General features: G+C 37.9%; 3 protein-coding genes across 5 annotated transcripts; 1 reads left to right on the top strand and 2 right to left on the bottom strand.

Annotated features, from left to right (window-relative positions):
* Position 1: 1 nt before the first annotated feature.
* Positions 2–2,836, top strand: lyrm5a (LYR motif containing 5a). Of its 2 annotated transcripts, XM_044022190.1 has the most exons (4): positions 3–126; positions 1,081–1,142; positions 1,250–1,321; positions 2,400–2,836. In XM_044022190.1, the coding sequence occupies exons 3-4, from the start codon at positions 1,277–1,279 to the stop codon at positions 2,610–2,612; spliced, it is 258 nt and encodes an 85-aa protein (XP_043878125.1). In that variant the 5' UTR covers positions 3–126; positions 1,081–1,142; positions 1,250–1,276; the 3' UTR covers positions 2,613–2,836. The 2 variants fall into 2 exon arrangements, with proteins under 2 accessions (XP_043878126.1, XP_043878125.1); XM_044022191.1 differs by lacking the exon at positions 1,081–1,142 and having other exon boundaries at positions 2–126.
* A 155-nt stretch (positions 2,837–2,991) lies between these two features.
* LOC122766926 (sodium-coupled monocarboxylate transporter 1-like) lies at positions 2,992–9,908 on the bottom strand. Its single transcript, XM_044022188.1, has 18 exons — positions 9,852–9,908; positions 9,360–9,597; positions 8,055–8,174; positions 7,604–7,669; positions 7,431–7,482; positions 7,200–7,267; positions 6,935–6,973; positions 6,649–6,764; positions 6,365–6,505; positions 6,009–6,138; positions 5,834–5,922; positions 5,416–5,525; positions 5,103–5,170; positions 4,896–4,982; positions 4,366–4,586; positions 3,836–3,924; positions 3,661–3,749; positions 2,992–3,580 (listed from the first exon to the last, which is right to left on the bottom strand). Exons 2-18 carry the CDS (start codon positions 9,573–9,575, stop codon positions 3,485–3,487), a joined length of 1,797 nt encoding a protein of 598 aa, XP_043878123.1. The 5' UTR covers positions 9,576–9,597; positions 9,852–9,908; the 3' UTR covers positions 2,992–3,484.
* A 130-nt stretch (positions 9,909–10,038) lies between these two features.
* slc5a8 (solute carrier family 5 member 8) lies at positions 10,039–16,358 on the bottom strand. 2 transcript variants are annotated; one of them, XM_044022209.1, is made up of 17 exons: positions 16,125–16,358; positions 15,560–15,679; positions 14,762–14,827; positions 14,602–14,653; positions 14,408–14,475; positions 14,274–14,312; positions 13,852–13,967; positions 13,428–13,568; positions 13,156–13,285; positions 12,809–12,897; positions 12,448–12,557; positions 12,268–12,335; positions 11,603–11,689; positions 11,272–11,489; positions 10,696–10,799; positions 10,503–10,604; positions 10,039–10,419 (listed from the first exon to the last, which is right to left on the bottom strand). In XM_044022209.1, exons 1-17 carry the CDS (start codon positions 16,356–16,358, stop codon positions 10,316–10,318), a joined length of 1,848 nt encoding a protein of 615 aa, XP_043878144.1. In that variant the 3' UTR covers positions 10,039–10,315. The 2 variants fall into 2 exon arrangements, with proteins under 2 accessions (XP_043878144.1, XP_043878143.1); XM_044022208.1 differs by having other exon boundaries at positions 10,039–10,435; positions 10,516–10,604.
* Between the last annotated feature and the right edge of the window lie 1,179 nt (positions 16,359–17,537).

Below are 17,537 nucleotides of genomic sequence, written 5' to 3'. Positions count from 1 at the left end.
GCATAACAACAAAACGATTTACGGCCTGGTGTGCAGCGGCAGTGTACAGTGAAGGGGAGGACAAAGTGAAAAGGAGGCGCCTCTACAGTGTAGTCTGAGTGAAACTGCCCTGCTAGAACAACACGTGTAAATATGAATGCACCGTTTAACACTTTTATATGGTCATTTTGTGTGAACTACGTTTTGTAGTAAAAACGCTAACAAATAAGCTAGCTAACTGGCTAGCTCCAGTGGCTTCATTCGCCCACGCCCACTGCTGGTGTCGTTTATGTATGTCTGCTGTTGTCTGATAATAACAGTCTGTGTTTTCTAACTCCTGCACCCACCACCACCTCCACCATAGATGGGGGAGATGTTAAGCAGGTTGAGGACCATAAATATTGTGGCATCGTCTTAATAAACAGAATTTCGCCTCCAACATTGATATTTTAAAGACATGTTAACAGCAACAAAGTTAGTTTTCTATGGAACCAAGTTTGACTATCTGGAATTACCATTACATATGTCTGTGATGTCACTACGACTAGTTGTAATTTCATTGTATGAGTTGCAGCTGTACATATCGATGAGGTCATTCTTACTAACTAGGCAAAGCTATAGTTTCAATTGTGGATGTCTGTAACTGAACTGTAGACCTCTCAAATTCCAATTTCAGATATATATCTATTGACATTTCAAGTTCGAGATATCTACAACTTCATTTTGATTAACTGAAACTTAATTCAACATATCTAAAAAGGACAATGTAGATATCATGAACTTGAATGATGACTGAATAAAGTTGTAGATATCTGAAGTTGGAATTAGATATAGCTACAATTCAGTTACAGATATCCCCAACTGAATTGTATGTATCTATAACAAACCCCATACACATGAATGGCAAAAGTAGATTGTATTAGTACTAGTAAAAACTGAATTACAGATATCTGTGACTGTAAGAATGGCATTGCAGATATCGTTAGTGAATATCCTGTGTAGTGATTAAATGTTAAAACGGCTTGCCATAAGCTCAGCTCCTTATCTGTTTTTATTCCTGCTCCTTTATCGAAACACTGCATGCTGGCTTCACTCCATCAGTCTTCAGGACAGGAACCGCTTACAGTCACTACCTTTAAAAACTATGAAAAGTGGACACGAAGGTTAGCAGACTGGAATCTTCAAATTTTAAGTGATTGAAATCTTGACCCATTGATTTACCCTCTGAACTGATGCCAAATTAAGTTTCATTTGAATTGTCTTGTTTCAGGTGAGTGGAAGCCCCTGTGTTTCTAACATGGCCAACCCTTTGAGGGGAGAGGTTTTCAGACTGTACAAAAATGTAAGTGCAGAGCAACACATGCTCTGTGATAATATACACAGTACCGTAGTATCACACATTAAAGGCACTCTCAATTAGAATGTTGGGAATTTCTACTATTGGGTTCATTATGAATGGAGAAATTGATCATATGTCACATGAGTGAAAGGTTTATTTTAAGCTGCAACAAGCCTGCATCTTTACAGTTTTCCTTGGGCATCATGACTTATTATGATCTTAATAATCATTAATGGTTTTCCAAGTTAGCAGTTGAAGAAACCAGTTACTTTAAACTTCTTAACAGAAAACAACTTGCACATTTGAAAGTATGTTTCTTCAGTGCATATGCATCATATAGTTACTGTTTGTCAACAAAAGTTTGTCAACATGTTCAAAGTTAATCTATTACGACTACTATTGCACCCTGGGCAGGTAGTGTACTAAAAGAAAACTGAATATCCATGCGGGCTTATTGACTATAATGTAAACAAAATAATCTATCATAAATTAATAAACTATTCTATTAACTACTGAAATTACCACTGAGCACCAAAACTAATAAATAGCTCCAACACATTATATTGATATATAGTTATCCTTTATTGTATTGATATTGAAGAAAATAATATTACAATATATAATGTAATTGAGTTATTGCCCAGACCTAATGTTTTTGTTATGTTAGTAATATTGTTTGTAAAATGACTGCATTCTGTAGCATGTTCTGCTATACTAAGTATAGCAGGGGGTGGCGTGGCTCTGTGGTTAAGACCAGTACCCTGTGTGCGAAAGACATCATGGTCGCAGGTTCGACTCCACCCCTGGCTGATTGTACTCAATTCCATTGTAAGTCGCTTTGGATAAAAGCGTCTGTTAAATGACATGTAATGTAATATAAGTACTTTTATGCAATGTTTGTTTTTTAACATTACATTTTATAAATACATTAGTAACTTTGATTCATCTGTTCTCTCTGTATTTGTCACGTTTTCCGAGAGTTTATACAAACACTAACAAATGAAGATAGATGTTTATGTTACATCGTCCTTCTACTCTATTGATGATAATCTAACGCTGAGGTTTTCATCATCCTTTAAAGCTGCTGTACGTTGGCCGAGACTATCCCAAAGGATCAGCGTATTTCAGAGATCGACTGAAGTCTGCCTTCATGAAGAATAAGGATGTGACAGACCCTGAGGAAATCCAGAAACTGGTGGCCCGGGGCGAGTTTGTCATCAAGGAACTAGAAGCACTGTGTTTCCTCAGGAAATATCGAGCCATGAAGAAGAGGTATTATGAGCCTGAACATTAATTACATACACATACAGCTTCCTGATATAGACAGGATCAGTAAAGAAGTGTACGAACATTTTGTTTGTGAACTGCGTTTTGAATATGAAGTGTATATATTTGTAAATACATGGTTTAAATACATGTTTGCTGAAGAGCAAATGTATGTGACTGTGGATCTGCAACAATGTACTTTTGTTAAAAAAGCTGTGATGTCCTGTAAATTAAGTAAATATTTATAAACTACCACAGTTTTTCCTCAATAATTTAACACAACTGCTGCTTTTTATGGAATTACAACATGAATTTAGTGTTAGTAAACAAATGAAGTGTGTCAGTTTAAGTTTTTTTGTCAACCTCATGACCTGAAGACAGAAGATCAAGAAAACTATTTTTAAACTAATAAATGTTTATTGGCTATGTTTTTGTCATGCTGATTAACATGGTTCAGGAAATTTAACAAGATATAAATTCAAAAGTGGGGATCCACAAAACGTTTTGCCCCAATTGTGTTTTAACATGCATACGTCGGTGTGTATCTCTTGGAAATTTATTTTTTATCTATTCAAAATAAAATGTGGGACGACATCGGGAATGTGGACAATCAAATTTCAACACCACCCTAATTAGTATATTACAATGCAGAAAATAACAAATACAACAGTTAAAGTTACAGTGCAATGTTATAGGCTCGGTAAGCCACAAGTAATATGAGTTCAGAAAAAGCTGTATACACACAAATGTGTCAGTTCCTCTGTGTTGTCACAGCAGAAAAACAAGAATATCAGTGGATATGTGCAAGTGGAGGTGAGAGCAATCCTTTAATCTCACATGAACCTCAAAAAATGAATTTAGAAAACATGTTGCCTTTCATGTGAGAATGGTAGTTTTTGATTAATACATCTCTGTGTCACTGAAAGCAGGATTTGTGTCGCCAGATTTCTCATTTCCGTTCATAATTAAGTCGAGCTTTCCTGTCCGCCTCATGACCTTATGAAGGAAGAGCACATATTAGTCAGCTGCTGTGCTGAGAGTTGTGATTTTTTATTTTTGACTGACGTAACACTTACTCTGTCTCTACAAAATGTGAATGTGTGATACAGAATTGTGTCTTCTTTCATCAACATGAGCCTTGAATCTACCCTCTCCTTCCAGCCTCCTGGAATTAAAAAAAAAAGAAAAAAAGAAATTTGATTGGTATACACAACTTCACTGAAATACTTTCAAAAGAAAACTGTGGATTACCTGTAAAGAGGCTTGCTATCAGCCCGACAATGATAGCTGTTACAGTTCCAATGAGACAAAAATAAAGGTAGGAAACAGAGTGTAGATGACTATAAATGAGGAGAAACAGAGGAGAAAACAGTAGTTACACACTCATTTATAAATATTCGAGTCAATTTCAGGCCCCCTAGTAGAAATGTACCTGCTAATTAACAGGTTAGTTATGTAATGTAAAAAAATAAATCAAATCTGATTGTAATCAATGCCACAAATGTCAGCCTTTGAGTTACAAAAAAACAAAAGCTATTACAATTCATCATCTTGTTACTATGACCTTTTTTGGCCTGTTGGTGGAGCTATTGGTTAAGTAAGGCAGTTGTGTTTTTAGTGTGGAGGACATGGCTATACCAAATTTAATAGGAATAAACCTTTTACATACTAACTGGATGTCACATAGCCCCATACTCCAGCCACGTTGGATCTAAATGTATTTTCTTATTCTTTCGGTGAATAAATATTGTAACAATAGGAAATACATAATACATTCTTACATGCCATCAGTGATCTGCACTGGGGCCGTGGTGGTGATGGTGCTTGGTTCTGTTGGCGCAGTGGGGGAGGTCCAGTTCAGGCTTCCTGTGGTGGTGAAGTTACATCCATCAGTGGTCAGTGGCAAAGGTCGGGTCATCTCAGGTGGAGGAGGGGATATCAGGCTCACAACACACACACTCACACTCACGATCAACCCACTCACCACACCTGTCAAACCTCCCTGTAGGATAACACAAGATTAAATGTCATAATACAGATTTACAGAGGATTTATAAAGAAGTGGCAAATGAGTTACGAATACGCTTTACTTAAACGTTCCAAACTATTTGTGGCTACATAAGTGTAGTTATGTTTTTTTTCCCCTTTATTCCTTGGTATTATTGTTTATTTAATTACCCAAAAGGGCAGCCGACAGTAGCAGTGATGTAGAATAACACTGTTAATGTGCAGTTCTAGACTGACTAATAACATAAGATAATCTTTTTCTTTTGTTAATGTAAGTGATATAATTAAATGACGATGGACTTACTTTGGTATTAGCAAATGGACAGATGATACCCATTGTGAAGAGCCCTAGTAAAGGACCTGCTAAGATACCGCTGATGGTAACAGTTGCCTGTGTAAAAGACAAACAGTCATTATTCTGCCACAAAAATACAATAGAGATTGTTTGTTTGTTTTTTTGAATCAGTTTTTTTGTCCAGAGACAGTGACACTTGCATATAAACATGATTACCTGCATGATCCCTCCCATGACCGAGGACAGTCCAGCCATGGCAATGCACAAAACTCCATATGAGATAGCTGCAAACAAATCTGTGTCAAAAGATTTTGATCCAACACAATTGAAACTGCATTGCATAACTTTGGTTTATTTATTAGCTGTGTCCTTGATCTGAAAACTGGCTCTGTCAAGCAAAACCTTCAGACCTGACTGAGGGAGTGTTTGTGTGTATACAGCGGCAGCAGCAAGATGGTTTTATCCCATCAAACGAGTGAATAACTGGGCTCTAGGTGACGTACACCCCATGCTGTTATCAGGGACTCACTCATTGCTCTGGACAGCCATGTCAGTTGTTTCTCAGACAGGTTAGTGTACGGTTTGATCAGGTCCTCTATTGTCACAGCCGCCAGTGCATTGATGCTGGAAGACACTGTGCTGGGGTTAAATGACAATAAAGCCATTAGTAAAACAGACAGGAACTTAAATTCAAATCTATACAATGTCCTATACTACATTTTTAACAGCCAGTGTCACTTTAGTACAGGGCATCTGTAATCTGTTGGTATAGTGTGCTGCTGATATCGGCCAGAGTTGAAAGAATTAATGTCACATTCAGGTTCAAGTTTGATGATGATTTTTGTTATTGCATTCATTCTACCTGAAGGCTATTAGTGGACATTGTCCAGGAAGACACCATGGGATTGGATTAAAGGAGTGAAATACATTTAATGTGGTGTAAAAACCTCAGAGAGCCACTCAATACTGCTGCGACAAACAGTCCCGAAAGGCCAGGAGAGCCAGTCAAGGTGTCCACCACCAAATATGGCATCAGCTGTGGAGGACGGCCATTAACAGACGTGATGAGATCATCAAATGGGATGTATAAAGGAGTGACTGGTACAGTAGTGGCTTTTGTACCTGATCAGTAGTGGAGATAAGTCCCGCAGTCCATGGGTCACAGTTCTTATAGACAGAATAGAGACACATTCCTGCAAACACTGAGCACATCAGGAAGCAAGAGAGACCAACCAGGTTGATGTATAGAGCTCTGTGTGAAGAGTGAGAAGAGACAGACAATAAAATTAAAATGACATTAGCCTTGATGAGTGTGAATTAATTTACTCGATACTACTCACCAAGATTTTTCAGATGAATACAAATTTCAGCTATTACTGTATGTTTTGTTCAGGGACAACAGTAAAAGCTGAACTATAACCACAGCACAACACAACCACAACGTCCCATTATATTGTGTTTTGACAAACGTGACTCACGCTCTGGCATGAGCGATGCTCTTGCAGGAGACGTATCTCTGAACCGGGGCTTGGTTAATCCCAAAGACTGCGACCCAGCCACACGTCCCTCCTATAGTTAATGTCCAAAATGTGTGTCTCCTTTGCGGGTTCATGTCAAAGCTGGATGGAGAAGGATGTTTTTTAACTCAGTAAAGGAATGAAATATATATATTTAATTTATCCTCTATATTGGTAGTGTTTGAATGAAAATGTGTCCTCAGCCTCAGCACATTAGTATTCAGATCCTTATTGTTCACACTCACTCCCACATGTTGATTCTTCCTCCTTGTTGTGAATCTGAAATGATGTTGGCAAATCCTCCTTGTAAGTTCACACACATGATTGTGACGGACAGATAACCTGCTAGCATTATTGCAATCTAGAAGAAGAAAATAGAGTTATAATTTAACTTTGTTTACCAAATGGTCCTGTTGTTTGGTTATATATATATATATATATGTTGTTGTTTTTTCTTGGGATAGGTTGCTGTGCATTTTCAAGAATGAAACCTGTAAACTCAGTGTCACTAATGTGCTGAATGAAGCTCACCTGGAACACATCAGTCCATACCACGGCCTTCAGTCCACCCTGTTACAATATAGGTGTATAGAATATGCATTAAAAATCCAGACATCCATCCCAATTCAACCAGTCAGGAGATATTTACAGCTGACAATATGAATAACACAAAATTATACATAGTATGAGAAACTGAGGTATAAAATAATATCAATAACCAATAGATAATAACTTTGTTTGGTAATTTGATTACTTAATACTTAAATTGAGCAGGGTAATTAATTTGTTTACTGACCAATGTGCAGTAAAGAATACAGACAGCGCCTGTTGAAAAAATTCCACCCCACAGATCTACATCAGTCACTAGAGAGGGAGAGAGAGAGAGAGAGAGAGAGAGAGGGAGATATTGACAATCCCAAAACACAAAAGGTAAAAATCCTCACAAAAAGCATCTACACAAGCCATCAGTCAGTGACCACACAACTTTAAGTGATATGAATTGTTGATTACACTAAAAACAACCTACCTTGGCTTAAAGCTAGTGCAGGGCCATAGATGATAATTCCAGTGTAGAGGATCTGTGACAGAGAGAGAAAGACACAGAAGAACCACCATAAAGAACCCGCATATGAAAAGACTGAGGTTTTGACCCACTGAGGTTAAATCCTGACAACAAGTGGTGACTCTACTCTTACTCACTGTTTGAATCATGAAGAGCACAGTTCCCAGCAGACGGGTTACTCTGTTGAAGCGCAGCTCCAGATACTGAGGCGTGACACAGACAGACACTGGTGTAATTAGGTGATATGATAACTAAACTTTGTTTATTAATGTAACATCAATTTAAGACAGTGCCACACAGTAGTGGTAAATATGTAACACTGAGCATTTTGACATCTGGTCTGGTCTGGTCTGTCATTTTCAAATTGTCAATTTAAATTATTTTATTGATAATGTCACAATAGATGCCAATTGATTAAAGGCGAACTCTTATTTCTGCTTTATCTGTGATGTTTTACTCTGTTTTACTGTATAAATTCATGTCTGCTGCTGTTCCACATTCATAATTACTTACTTACATTAGAGCAGTTGCCTTTTTTTCATAGACATGTAATTAACAGTCAGTACCTTTACTCCATTATGGACTCACCTCATATGTACTTGTGAGAGCCAATCTGTAGAACACTGGCAGAAAGATCTCGGATGTTATCACAATGGTCAATACATATCCAAAAAACAATAATCCAAAGATGGCTCCATAGCGGTACACCTGCAGACCAAGGAGTATTTTTACTTTATTACTAAAGTTTTCTGTGAAACTGGCAACAACATGCAATTTCATTTTATTTGGGACTTTCTCTGAACAGCAGCAACATATAAATGTGTGCAAATGTAAGCATAGAAACTGTCAAATTCTTTTATTTATGAGATACTTAAATCTGGAATATACTGTATTTATGTAGCTCTGCCTTGTAGCCATTGAAAGATTCAGGTCACCTGCAGTAGCAGAGTGAAGTGAATGTTTTATTAAATGTAGTTAATGTTTAAGCCTGACAGTGAGGGACATTGAAATTAAGTTACCATTTACTTGAGACTTTTCATTGAATTCACGTTTCGTCATCTTGCACAGAACACTTAAATACTGTTATTTGTTCTTGTTCAGTGAGCATGAATGATGGGATTTTATTGGACATGGATATTTGTTCTGGTTCAAACATTCACAGTATCTTTTTTTCCTGAAGAAGGAAAAATAGAAACTGCTGAATAAAATAAATAGGTCATTTTGTAATATTTATTATTTTTTATGTAATGACTTCACTTTCCTTTATTTGATTTTCTTTCTTTTTTTTACAGTAACTGACAAAATTACAGAGCTTTAGAGGGTTAACCTCAGAGAGTCGAGGATGTACTGTATTATTAAGCATTGCACTCACAATACAGTATGTAGATCATGGTTAATTTCAATTATTGGATTAACAATAAGGGGAAAATATCTTTAACAATAGTAACTTGAAAATCACCTAACCACCCAACAACATAAAGTGATTTATTTTGAAGTGCAACACGGGGGAGACAGCATTGTTCCAGGGCCTCATGATTCATAATGATATTATATAAGATTCTTTTAATTCACTTTAGAAGGTTAACTTAAAAAAGTATTTATCCTTAGTAGCAACAATGTTGTTTTGCAAAGTAGGCAACATGTTTTTGTAACATCAGGAGTGGTTTTTTTTTTTTCAACATAACTCACATTTATAATCACAGTTTAAATGCATAAAACATACATATATACAAATATATATATATATATAGACATATATGTATGCATATACATATATACATTAAAGCAGTAGCATTGGCCTTGTCAACCTACATCTGAAAGAAATACACTTTGTCCTAGTCCCAAATCAAAAAAACAAAAACAAAACAAGAACCAAATCTTCTCCTGCTTTACCTCAGCTGGGTTGGCCAGCAGTGTGTTAGACGACATGAAGGAGGCAGTCAGGGACATGGAGACAGGCAGAGCTGTCATGGAGCGCCCACCAGTTAAGAAGTCCTTGGAATTTCCTTTGTGCCGACTGGCCCAGGCGTAGTAAACCCCTATAAGACTGGACCCCACCAAGACAAGAGCCAATACCACATAGTCTGCGACCTCAAAGTCTCCTGACATTGTACTGCTGGTCAGATCAGAACTAGAAACACAAATGAGGAGTCATTCATTCAGACTGTGCAGTGAGCACCTTTGAATCAGAATCCCTGATGAATGACTGGAAATCTTCCAATATGTAACTACAGAGGGAGTGTGTTCTTTTCGTTATTTTATTTTAACACACAGTAAACTAACTGGCACTCTATTTCAGTATTATATTGTATGTAAAAAAAACAAAACAGTGTACCTAACCAAAAATGCCGGCGTTAACAGGATATTAAATGCAGGGTTTCTTACTTTTATCCAGTGCAGTGAGAGCTGGACAGGCCATCAGCTCATCACAGTATGTTCCCTGTAAACCAACAAACATGCACTCCCTGGCACTGATGGCAATGGGAGAAAGGTCACATAAACAGCAGCACTCGAGACAGAAAGGGTGAGGCAAAGATCCATCTTCTCTAGGTTTTTATTACAAAGCATTACAAAAATGGAGCACACAGAGAGATCTTTACATCAAAGAGAAAAAAAACTTTCATTTTGCCTGATTCTTGAATACATAAGTGAGCATGTTAGGGTCAATCTGTTACAAATTGATAGTTAGTTGGCTTCTGTTCTCAAAGGTACACAATAGTGCTTATTCATATTTAGCTAGAGTATTAAACAAAATGTAAGCAGTTTGAAGAAAAAATAAACGTTTTATACATTACAAGAAAATTGAATTTGATCAAAAATGTAACCACAAATTTAATTTAAGTTTCATGTCAGGTGGGAATGTAGCTTTTGGTTAAGTCCAGCTCAACATCACAGTACGCAGGATTTGTGTTGCCAGTTTTTTTCTCTCCGTTGCTTGTCAGGTCAAGTCGTTCTGTTCGTCTCATGACCTGAAAAGTAAAGAGCACAAAGCGGGCGTCAGCGTGCAGCGCGTCTGAACCTATGATAATGATTAACTGCTCACACTCACTCTGTCTTTGAAAAACCTGAGCAGGTAATAAAGAGTGGTGTCTTCTTTCATGAATGTGAGGCCTGATTCCACCTGCAGCGACCAGCCTCCTGAAATAAACACAAACACATCCGATCATCTTCAAGCTCAAGACAAATATTCCCATGAGCAAAGTAAAAAAAAATATTTGATTGATTTTACCTGTGAAAAGGCTGACTATCAGCCCCACACTGATAGCTGTTAGGGTTCCAATGGGACTGAAATAAAGGTAGGACACGGAGTACCAGTTTTCTGCCAACGCAGGTCTGTTCAAATACAGAGAAGGGGACATTTTGAAAAAAGAATGCACAAGGAGTGGAATCTTGTTCTCTAAGTCAAAACTGTGACATCAACATGAAATAAAATAAAAGAAGAAAAAGTGTAACTTGATATTACAATGCCATTTTGAATCCTTAGGTGGAAATTATCCTGAACCCGCATATTAAAGGTCCAGTGTGCAATGTTTAGAATGGAAACAAAATCTATCTATAATCACTTAAAATAAATAAATGAGATTTGGTTTTCCTAGCCTTTTTTTCCTAAGGCACATCTTCAGTAGCTATGTTTCTATAGCAGCTTGAAAACTGAATATTCTGCAATCTTCTAAATATTATTGGATTCATTTTCTTGTGGTCTGTCCTCTTCCAGACCTTTGTTGTACTCTGCAGTCTCACCAATAGATGCCACTGGACCTTTAAATAACGTCAATCTAATAACCAATCACAGCTACATACACACCTGTCACCAAGGTGTTGCGCTGGGGTTGTGATGATGGCGCTTGGTTCTCTTGGCAGAGCCGTGGTGGTCCAGTTGAGGCTGCCTGGGCTAGTGAAGTTACAGCCCTCAGTGGTCAGAGAAAGAGGCCTTGTCAACTCATGAGTGGGAGGGTGTATCTGGGCTCCAATGCCCACCCACAGAGACAAGATCAACCCTGACACAACACCTGACAAAGCTCCCTGGAAGACATTTGTATCACTAAATGTGCAGTGGATGGGTTGTACATAGGAGTAGGATTAACCTGCTTCATCTACAGCAGTATGAAGTGAGTCAACATAAGGATTGGTCTTACTTTGGAATTGGCAAATGGACAGAGGATACCCAGTACAAACAGGCCAAGTAAAGGACCTCCAATGATGCCAAATATACTGATGGCTGCCTAGTAAAGTAAAGTAAAGAGAAATATAACACTTAAGTTGTAGGGCTGATTCCTCAACCCCAGGAAGAACCATTTAAATCATCAAAAATCACAAACGATGCATTCTTCAACAAGTTTCATAGTTGAAGGTCCAGTGCATAACATTTAGTTGGGGGTTATTAGCAAAAAATGGAATATACTACCCATAGTTTACATAAGTATACAATCACTGTAAAATACAAATTGTTTCCATAGCCTTTAAATACATTGTTTATATGTACTTAAGGCAAGGGCCTTGTTTTATAGAGGATGCCATCTTGTACCACCATGTTTGTATAAAAGCCTGATCAGATCAACTTTTTGCCTTTTAATACACATTCATTTTCTGCAAACAAAGAATGATGTTCTTTCTGATATGCCCTGTGTGGAGTTTGCATGTTCTGCATGTTCGACACAGTGGCTCAGTGATCAACCCTGATGGAGGGTTCACAATTTCCGACGTATGATGACAGTTAAGATCCCTTCCCTCCCCCCTAATTAGTTACACAATGGACCTTCAAACAAGACACTATAAAGGAGTAAGAAAACATCCACTCTACCTGCAAGATCCCTCCCATCAAGGATGACAACCCAGCCATACCAATGCATAAAGCTCCATATCCAAGACCTGCAAAAAAGAAGTCATTTAAACTGAAACTACAACTTAACAGCATTACATTGATTAGTGGAAAATTCATTCAGCAGAGATGTTGTACACAGGGACAAGCCAGTCCACTCACTGAGTCCTTTAGAGATCCAGGCCAGGTGCTTCTCAGACAGGTTAGTGTACGGTTTAATCAGATCCTCCACTGTCACTGCAGCCAGAGCATTGATGCTGGAAGACACTGTGCTGGGGGTTCATGACCAAACACCAAAATCACATACGATATAGTTGATTATACATATTCGTACACCGTTTTTGTTGTTAGTCTTTCTTCATAGCATTGTACATGAGCTAATATAGCGAACAAAGAAATTAGCAATGAAGAAATTAAAACTGTACTATGTACAATCTCTGTACAACACACACACAATAGACTTTTCAGTCTGTGAGGAGCATTCGTTGAGAGAGATAAATTCAATGTTAAGAACTGTATTAACCTTAAAGATCCACTATATGCTGCTGCAACAAAGAGTCCAGGAAGACCAGGGTAGTCCCGCAAGATGTCCATCACCAAATATGGCATCAGCTGCAGAAGAAAAGTTGTTAGTCGTGCTCACTTATAGCAGAGCTACATGGTGTGGATGTTTTAGATGTAATGTCTAATCAGCTTCTCATCTAATTTAGACCATCATTAAAATCTGGGGTTAAAGCAATAGTTGAATATTTAAACTGCATATCACATGAGCACAATTACTCTTCATTTGTGTCGTGAGTCCACCTGCCTATTTTATCTAATCTTGTCAAATAAAAGCATTTAATGCCCCACAATCTATGAACATTATACCTGATCAGGAGCAGAAACCAGACCAGCTTTCCATGGGTCACAGTTCTTATAAACAGAATAAAGGCACATTCCTGCAAAAACGGAGGATAGCAAGATGGCCCACAGGCCTAACAGGTTGACGTACAGAGATCTGGATAAGAAAAGAAACACACATAACTTGAATTAAACATAGACAAAATGGAAATATCAGATGCAATAGTAATGTTACTGGCAGAGTATCTTTAAGAACCCATCATTTTGGGACATGTACCACCCTGTAATACAATACTCACACTCTGGCATGAGTGATACTTTTACAGGAGATGTATCTCTGGACCTGGGACTGGTTGATCCCATAGATACTGATCCACACAAATGTCCCACCAATGGTTATGGTCCAAAACGTGTGTCTTCTTAGAGGGTTTGTGTCAAAGCTGGTGACACAGGAAAAAGAGGACAATAAAGCTAAAAGCTTTCATGAAGTTGGCAGAAACTATTTATCTGTCCTGTAGATCAGAACTTGTATCATCCATGTTTCACAAAGAAGTGCTCCATACTCTGAAGACATTGTTCTAAAATAAAGTGGCCTCTATAGCCTCACAGAAACCAAAATTGATTTAGAATCTAGAACAAGTTGAGTTGAATCTATTCCTGCAGTGTCACACAAGCCTATAACTTAAAACTTTATATTTGCACTGATCATGTCGTCATACTCACTCCCAAACATTGAGTCTCCCTCCTTTTTCTGAATCTGAAATAATGGGCAGGATTCCACCTTGTACGACCACAGACCTTATGATAACAGACAGGAAGCCTGCAAGCATGACACCAAGCTGAGGGAGAAAATTAGAAATTACAGAAATTACATTATAGATACCATATGAATTTGTGCGTAATATTATTTACTGTATTATTATTTTAGCAACATGAGCCAAAAAAAATGTTTTAATTGAAATTGTGCCAATATATGGAGGAGATGAGGGCAGCTGAGGTGTGTTTTTATCAATAGATGCTGTCTATCTTGGCCAGGACAAGTACACCCTTGTTAAATAAAGGTTTCAGTGTCGTGTCTATACGAAGTGGATATCGCAAATAGAACTATTCATTGTGTATTAATATAATTTCTTGCAGCAGCCTACCTGAAAGACATCAGTCCACACCACTGCCTTCAGCCCACCCTGTTACAATGTAATTGTACATTCAAATCCAGGAATTAAAACCATAAAATGTATGAAGAAAACACTTTGTGAAGTAATTGTATGGAGACACATACCATTGTACAGTAAAAGGTACACACCACACCTGTGGAAATGACTGCACCCCACAGATCCATACCAGTTACTGCAAATGAAGAAGTGGTCACACACTGGTCACTTCACTGAGCAAAACAAAGCAGCTTCAAGTGCCCTCATGTAGAGTGTGTGTGTGTAACATTAACCTGACTGATGTGGAATGAAACCAGCGTACCTTGATTTAAAGCTAGAGCTGGGGCATAGATGACTATTCCAGTGTAGAGAATCTATAACAAAAGCAGATATAGTTAAATGACACACAAGTGGGAGATTTGTGGTTTGACTGACAAAAGGTCAAAGCCCTGTAATTATGTGTTGACTTGCTTCTCACTCACCGTCTGCACAATGAAAAGCACAGTTCCCAGAAGACGGGTTGCTCTGTTGAAACGCAGCTCCAGATACTTGGCAGAGACACGACATGGACAGAAAAGACAATTAAAAAAAAGAAGCTATGATCAATTTGTACTAAACTCACCTTAAAGCTGCGGTGTGTAAATTTCAGTTATTCAGTTTTTTGTTGTTGTTGTTGTTGTTGATGTTATTATTCTGCCTGTTTGGTCTTCATGAACTGAGACAGGGTAACATTATTGTGGGTGGGAGCAATGAGCATTTATCTTGTCAAACTGCTGAATAAGCTGTTTTTTGAGCAGTAGCGTTCCCTCCTGAAACTTTATGTGGTCACTTCTTCAGTCCTACTACAAACTGTTTACTGCCTTCTCAAGTTACTTGTGTAATGCAAATCACACAAGATCCAAACACTATACTAAAAAATAAAGAAAGTCATCTGGAGCTGATAGGTGTACATGTAATCTACATTGTGTGAACTAATTTTGTCAATAGTTTGACTCTAACAGACATTTGTATTTAAAAGTTACCCACTAAAATGTAAACTTTACCTCACTCTGTTACATCTTTCTGTTTTTATCAAAATAAGACGACAACAAGGACGCACTTTAACTTTTGTAATTGTGAGCAACTCTGACGCCAACCTTTAACATGCAGCAGTCAAATGTCTATGCAAAACAAACAACCTAGATTGCATCAGAAATCCAGAAGACATACAAATAACGTGACACAAAACGATATAGAGACCGTACAATAAGTTAGCACATAGAATTCGAAAGTAATCTCACCTCATATGTGCTGGTGACAGCAAGCCGGTAAAAGACTGGAAGAAAGATCTCAGATGTGACCACCATGGTGATGATATAGGAAAGACCATAAAATCCAATACTGGCTCCATAGTGGTACACCTAAGCACCAGGGATCGGATGAATTAATGTTCTCTTTTTACGGCTATTGTCTGAAATCAACCTCATTTGAGCAAGAAGAAGTGTTGATGTGGAGATATTGGTATGTAGTTTGGATATATCTATTCACCACACTGAGGAGCTGTGATCACCCTTTGTTTGTGTTCAGTGAGCATGACTTATGGGGTTTTAAATCAAGATGTATCGTCTGATTAAGCTTTGACTCACATACTATATCAATAAACTCTTCTATATTCCAGAGGCATTCTGAATAAGCAAATGAAATGATACTCACTATCGTTTCAAAGAAACGGTAGTGAGTCAGTGGTATATCTCACCTCCACAAAAAAAGTCTTCTTGTACCAAATAAATACCCCCTTCCAAGTTGAACCAGACAAAAAAATGACAGTTTTTGCATATTTCTCCTGGAAATCTGCTATGAACTTACCTCTGCTGGATTTGACAGCACAGTGATGGCTGACATGAAGCTGGCAGTCAGGGACAGGGAGACAGGCAGGGCTGTCAGTTTGCGTCCCCCCATTAGGAAGTCTCCGGAGCTTCTGTTGCCCCTGTCCGCAAAGGCAAAGTAGACCCCGACTGCAGCCGACACCAGCAACATGCAAGCAAAGACCACATAGTCTGCCATCACAAATGAACCTGATACTGGAGATTCCTCTGACATTTTGGTAGAAGACAGAAATAGAAATAAAACTGTTCAGAAAGTTATTCAAACTGTCTCATATGTTCTGCACACAGACATAGACAGTCCTCTGTGGATGGATGAATGGTCCTCCTCGTCACTCAATGCTGAGCCAAAATCAGGACAAGAGACCGAAACCTTTTAAGAGAGAGAGAGGGAGAGAGAGAGAGAGAGAGAGAGAGCATTCCAAGCAGGTACATACAGTATGAAGTCAACAGAATGAATTGTTCAGCTAATCACAGGATAAAAGCGATCATCAGTTCTTCACACACCACACACTCGTACAAATTCTTGCAGCGATCCTTTTAAGGACTATGCATTGACTTTCATTCATTTGGACAGCCTGACCAAAGGTTTAGCTCTCAACCTCAACCAGTCAGTGCCTAATCCTAACCTTAACCTAACCACAGTTTAAATCATAGCCCTAAAACATAACCAGTTCCTCAGAAATGTAGTTCTGACCACTGGTCCTGACAAGGTCACTGTTTATGCCGGCAAAGTTTCTAAAGAGGTAACTAAGAACACACACACACCACAACAGCATGAGCACATAAAAAACGTGACATCCAGGCATATTAGACTTTTTCATTAACCTACTAGTTATTTTCTGAACCGGGTGAGATTGGGGGATTTAAATCTTTGTCATCTTTGGTCAGGTCTCTCTTTTAAAAGAATAATGTAAAAAAAGTAAAATAAGTAGTGAGACTTTACCTGGTTAAACAGTTGTTTTACAGTACATAAATTAGAAAGTTGAATACATCCATCATAACGTTCTCATGATAGAATGTGATTAAATGAAGCAGCAAATTTGTGAACCTGAAAGAAGCAAATGATTGAAAAGCAGAGTGATTAGTCGAAATATAAAAAAAAAAAGTTTAAAAATGCATGAATAAAGAAAAATATGCACAATGAGATCATAATATATGTATGGAAGCCTGTTTCTGACACATGGAAAAAAGATACTATCTCAAAATTATGACTTAGCATCTCATAATTATGACTTGGGTGTGCCTTCTTTTTTCAAAGTGGCTTCTATATTATCATATAGATATGATATTGAAATATGAGATTAAACAAATAGCTTATTTTAGCTGTTGTTTGTTAGGACTTCAATATTTGGCAAATAATTACATTTTGTGTTGGTTTTAGGTCTACCAAACG

The sequence above is a fragment of the Solea senegalensis genome, linkage group LG3 (genome assembly GCF_019176455.1).
Source record: "Solea senegalensis isolate Sse05_10M linkage group LG3, IFAPA_SoseM_1, whole genome shotgun sequence".
In the NCBI taxonomy this organism is placed as follows: Eukaryota; Metazoa; Chordata; class Actinopteri; order Pleuronectiformes; family Soleidae; genus Solea; species Solea senegalensis.
This window is presented reverse-complemented; position numbering and strand designations above follow the sequence as displayed.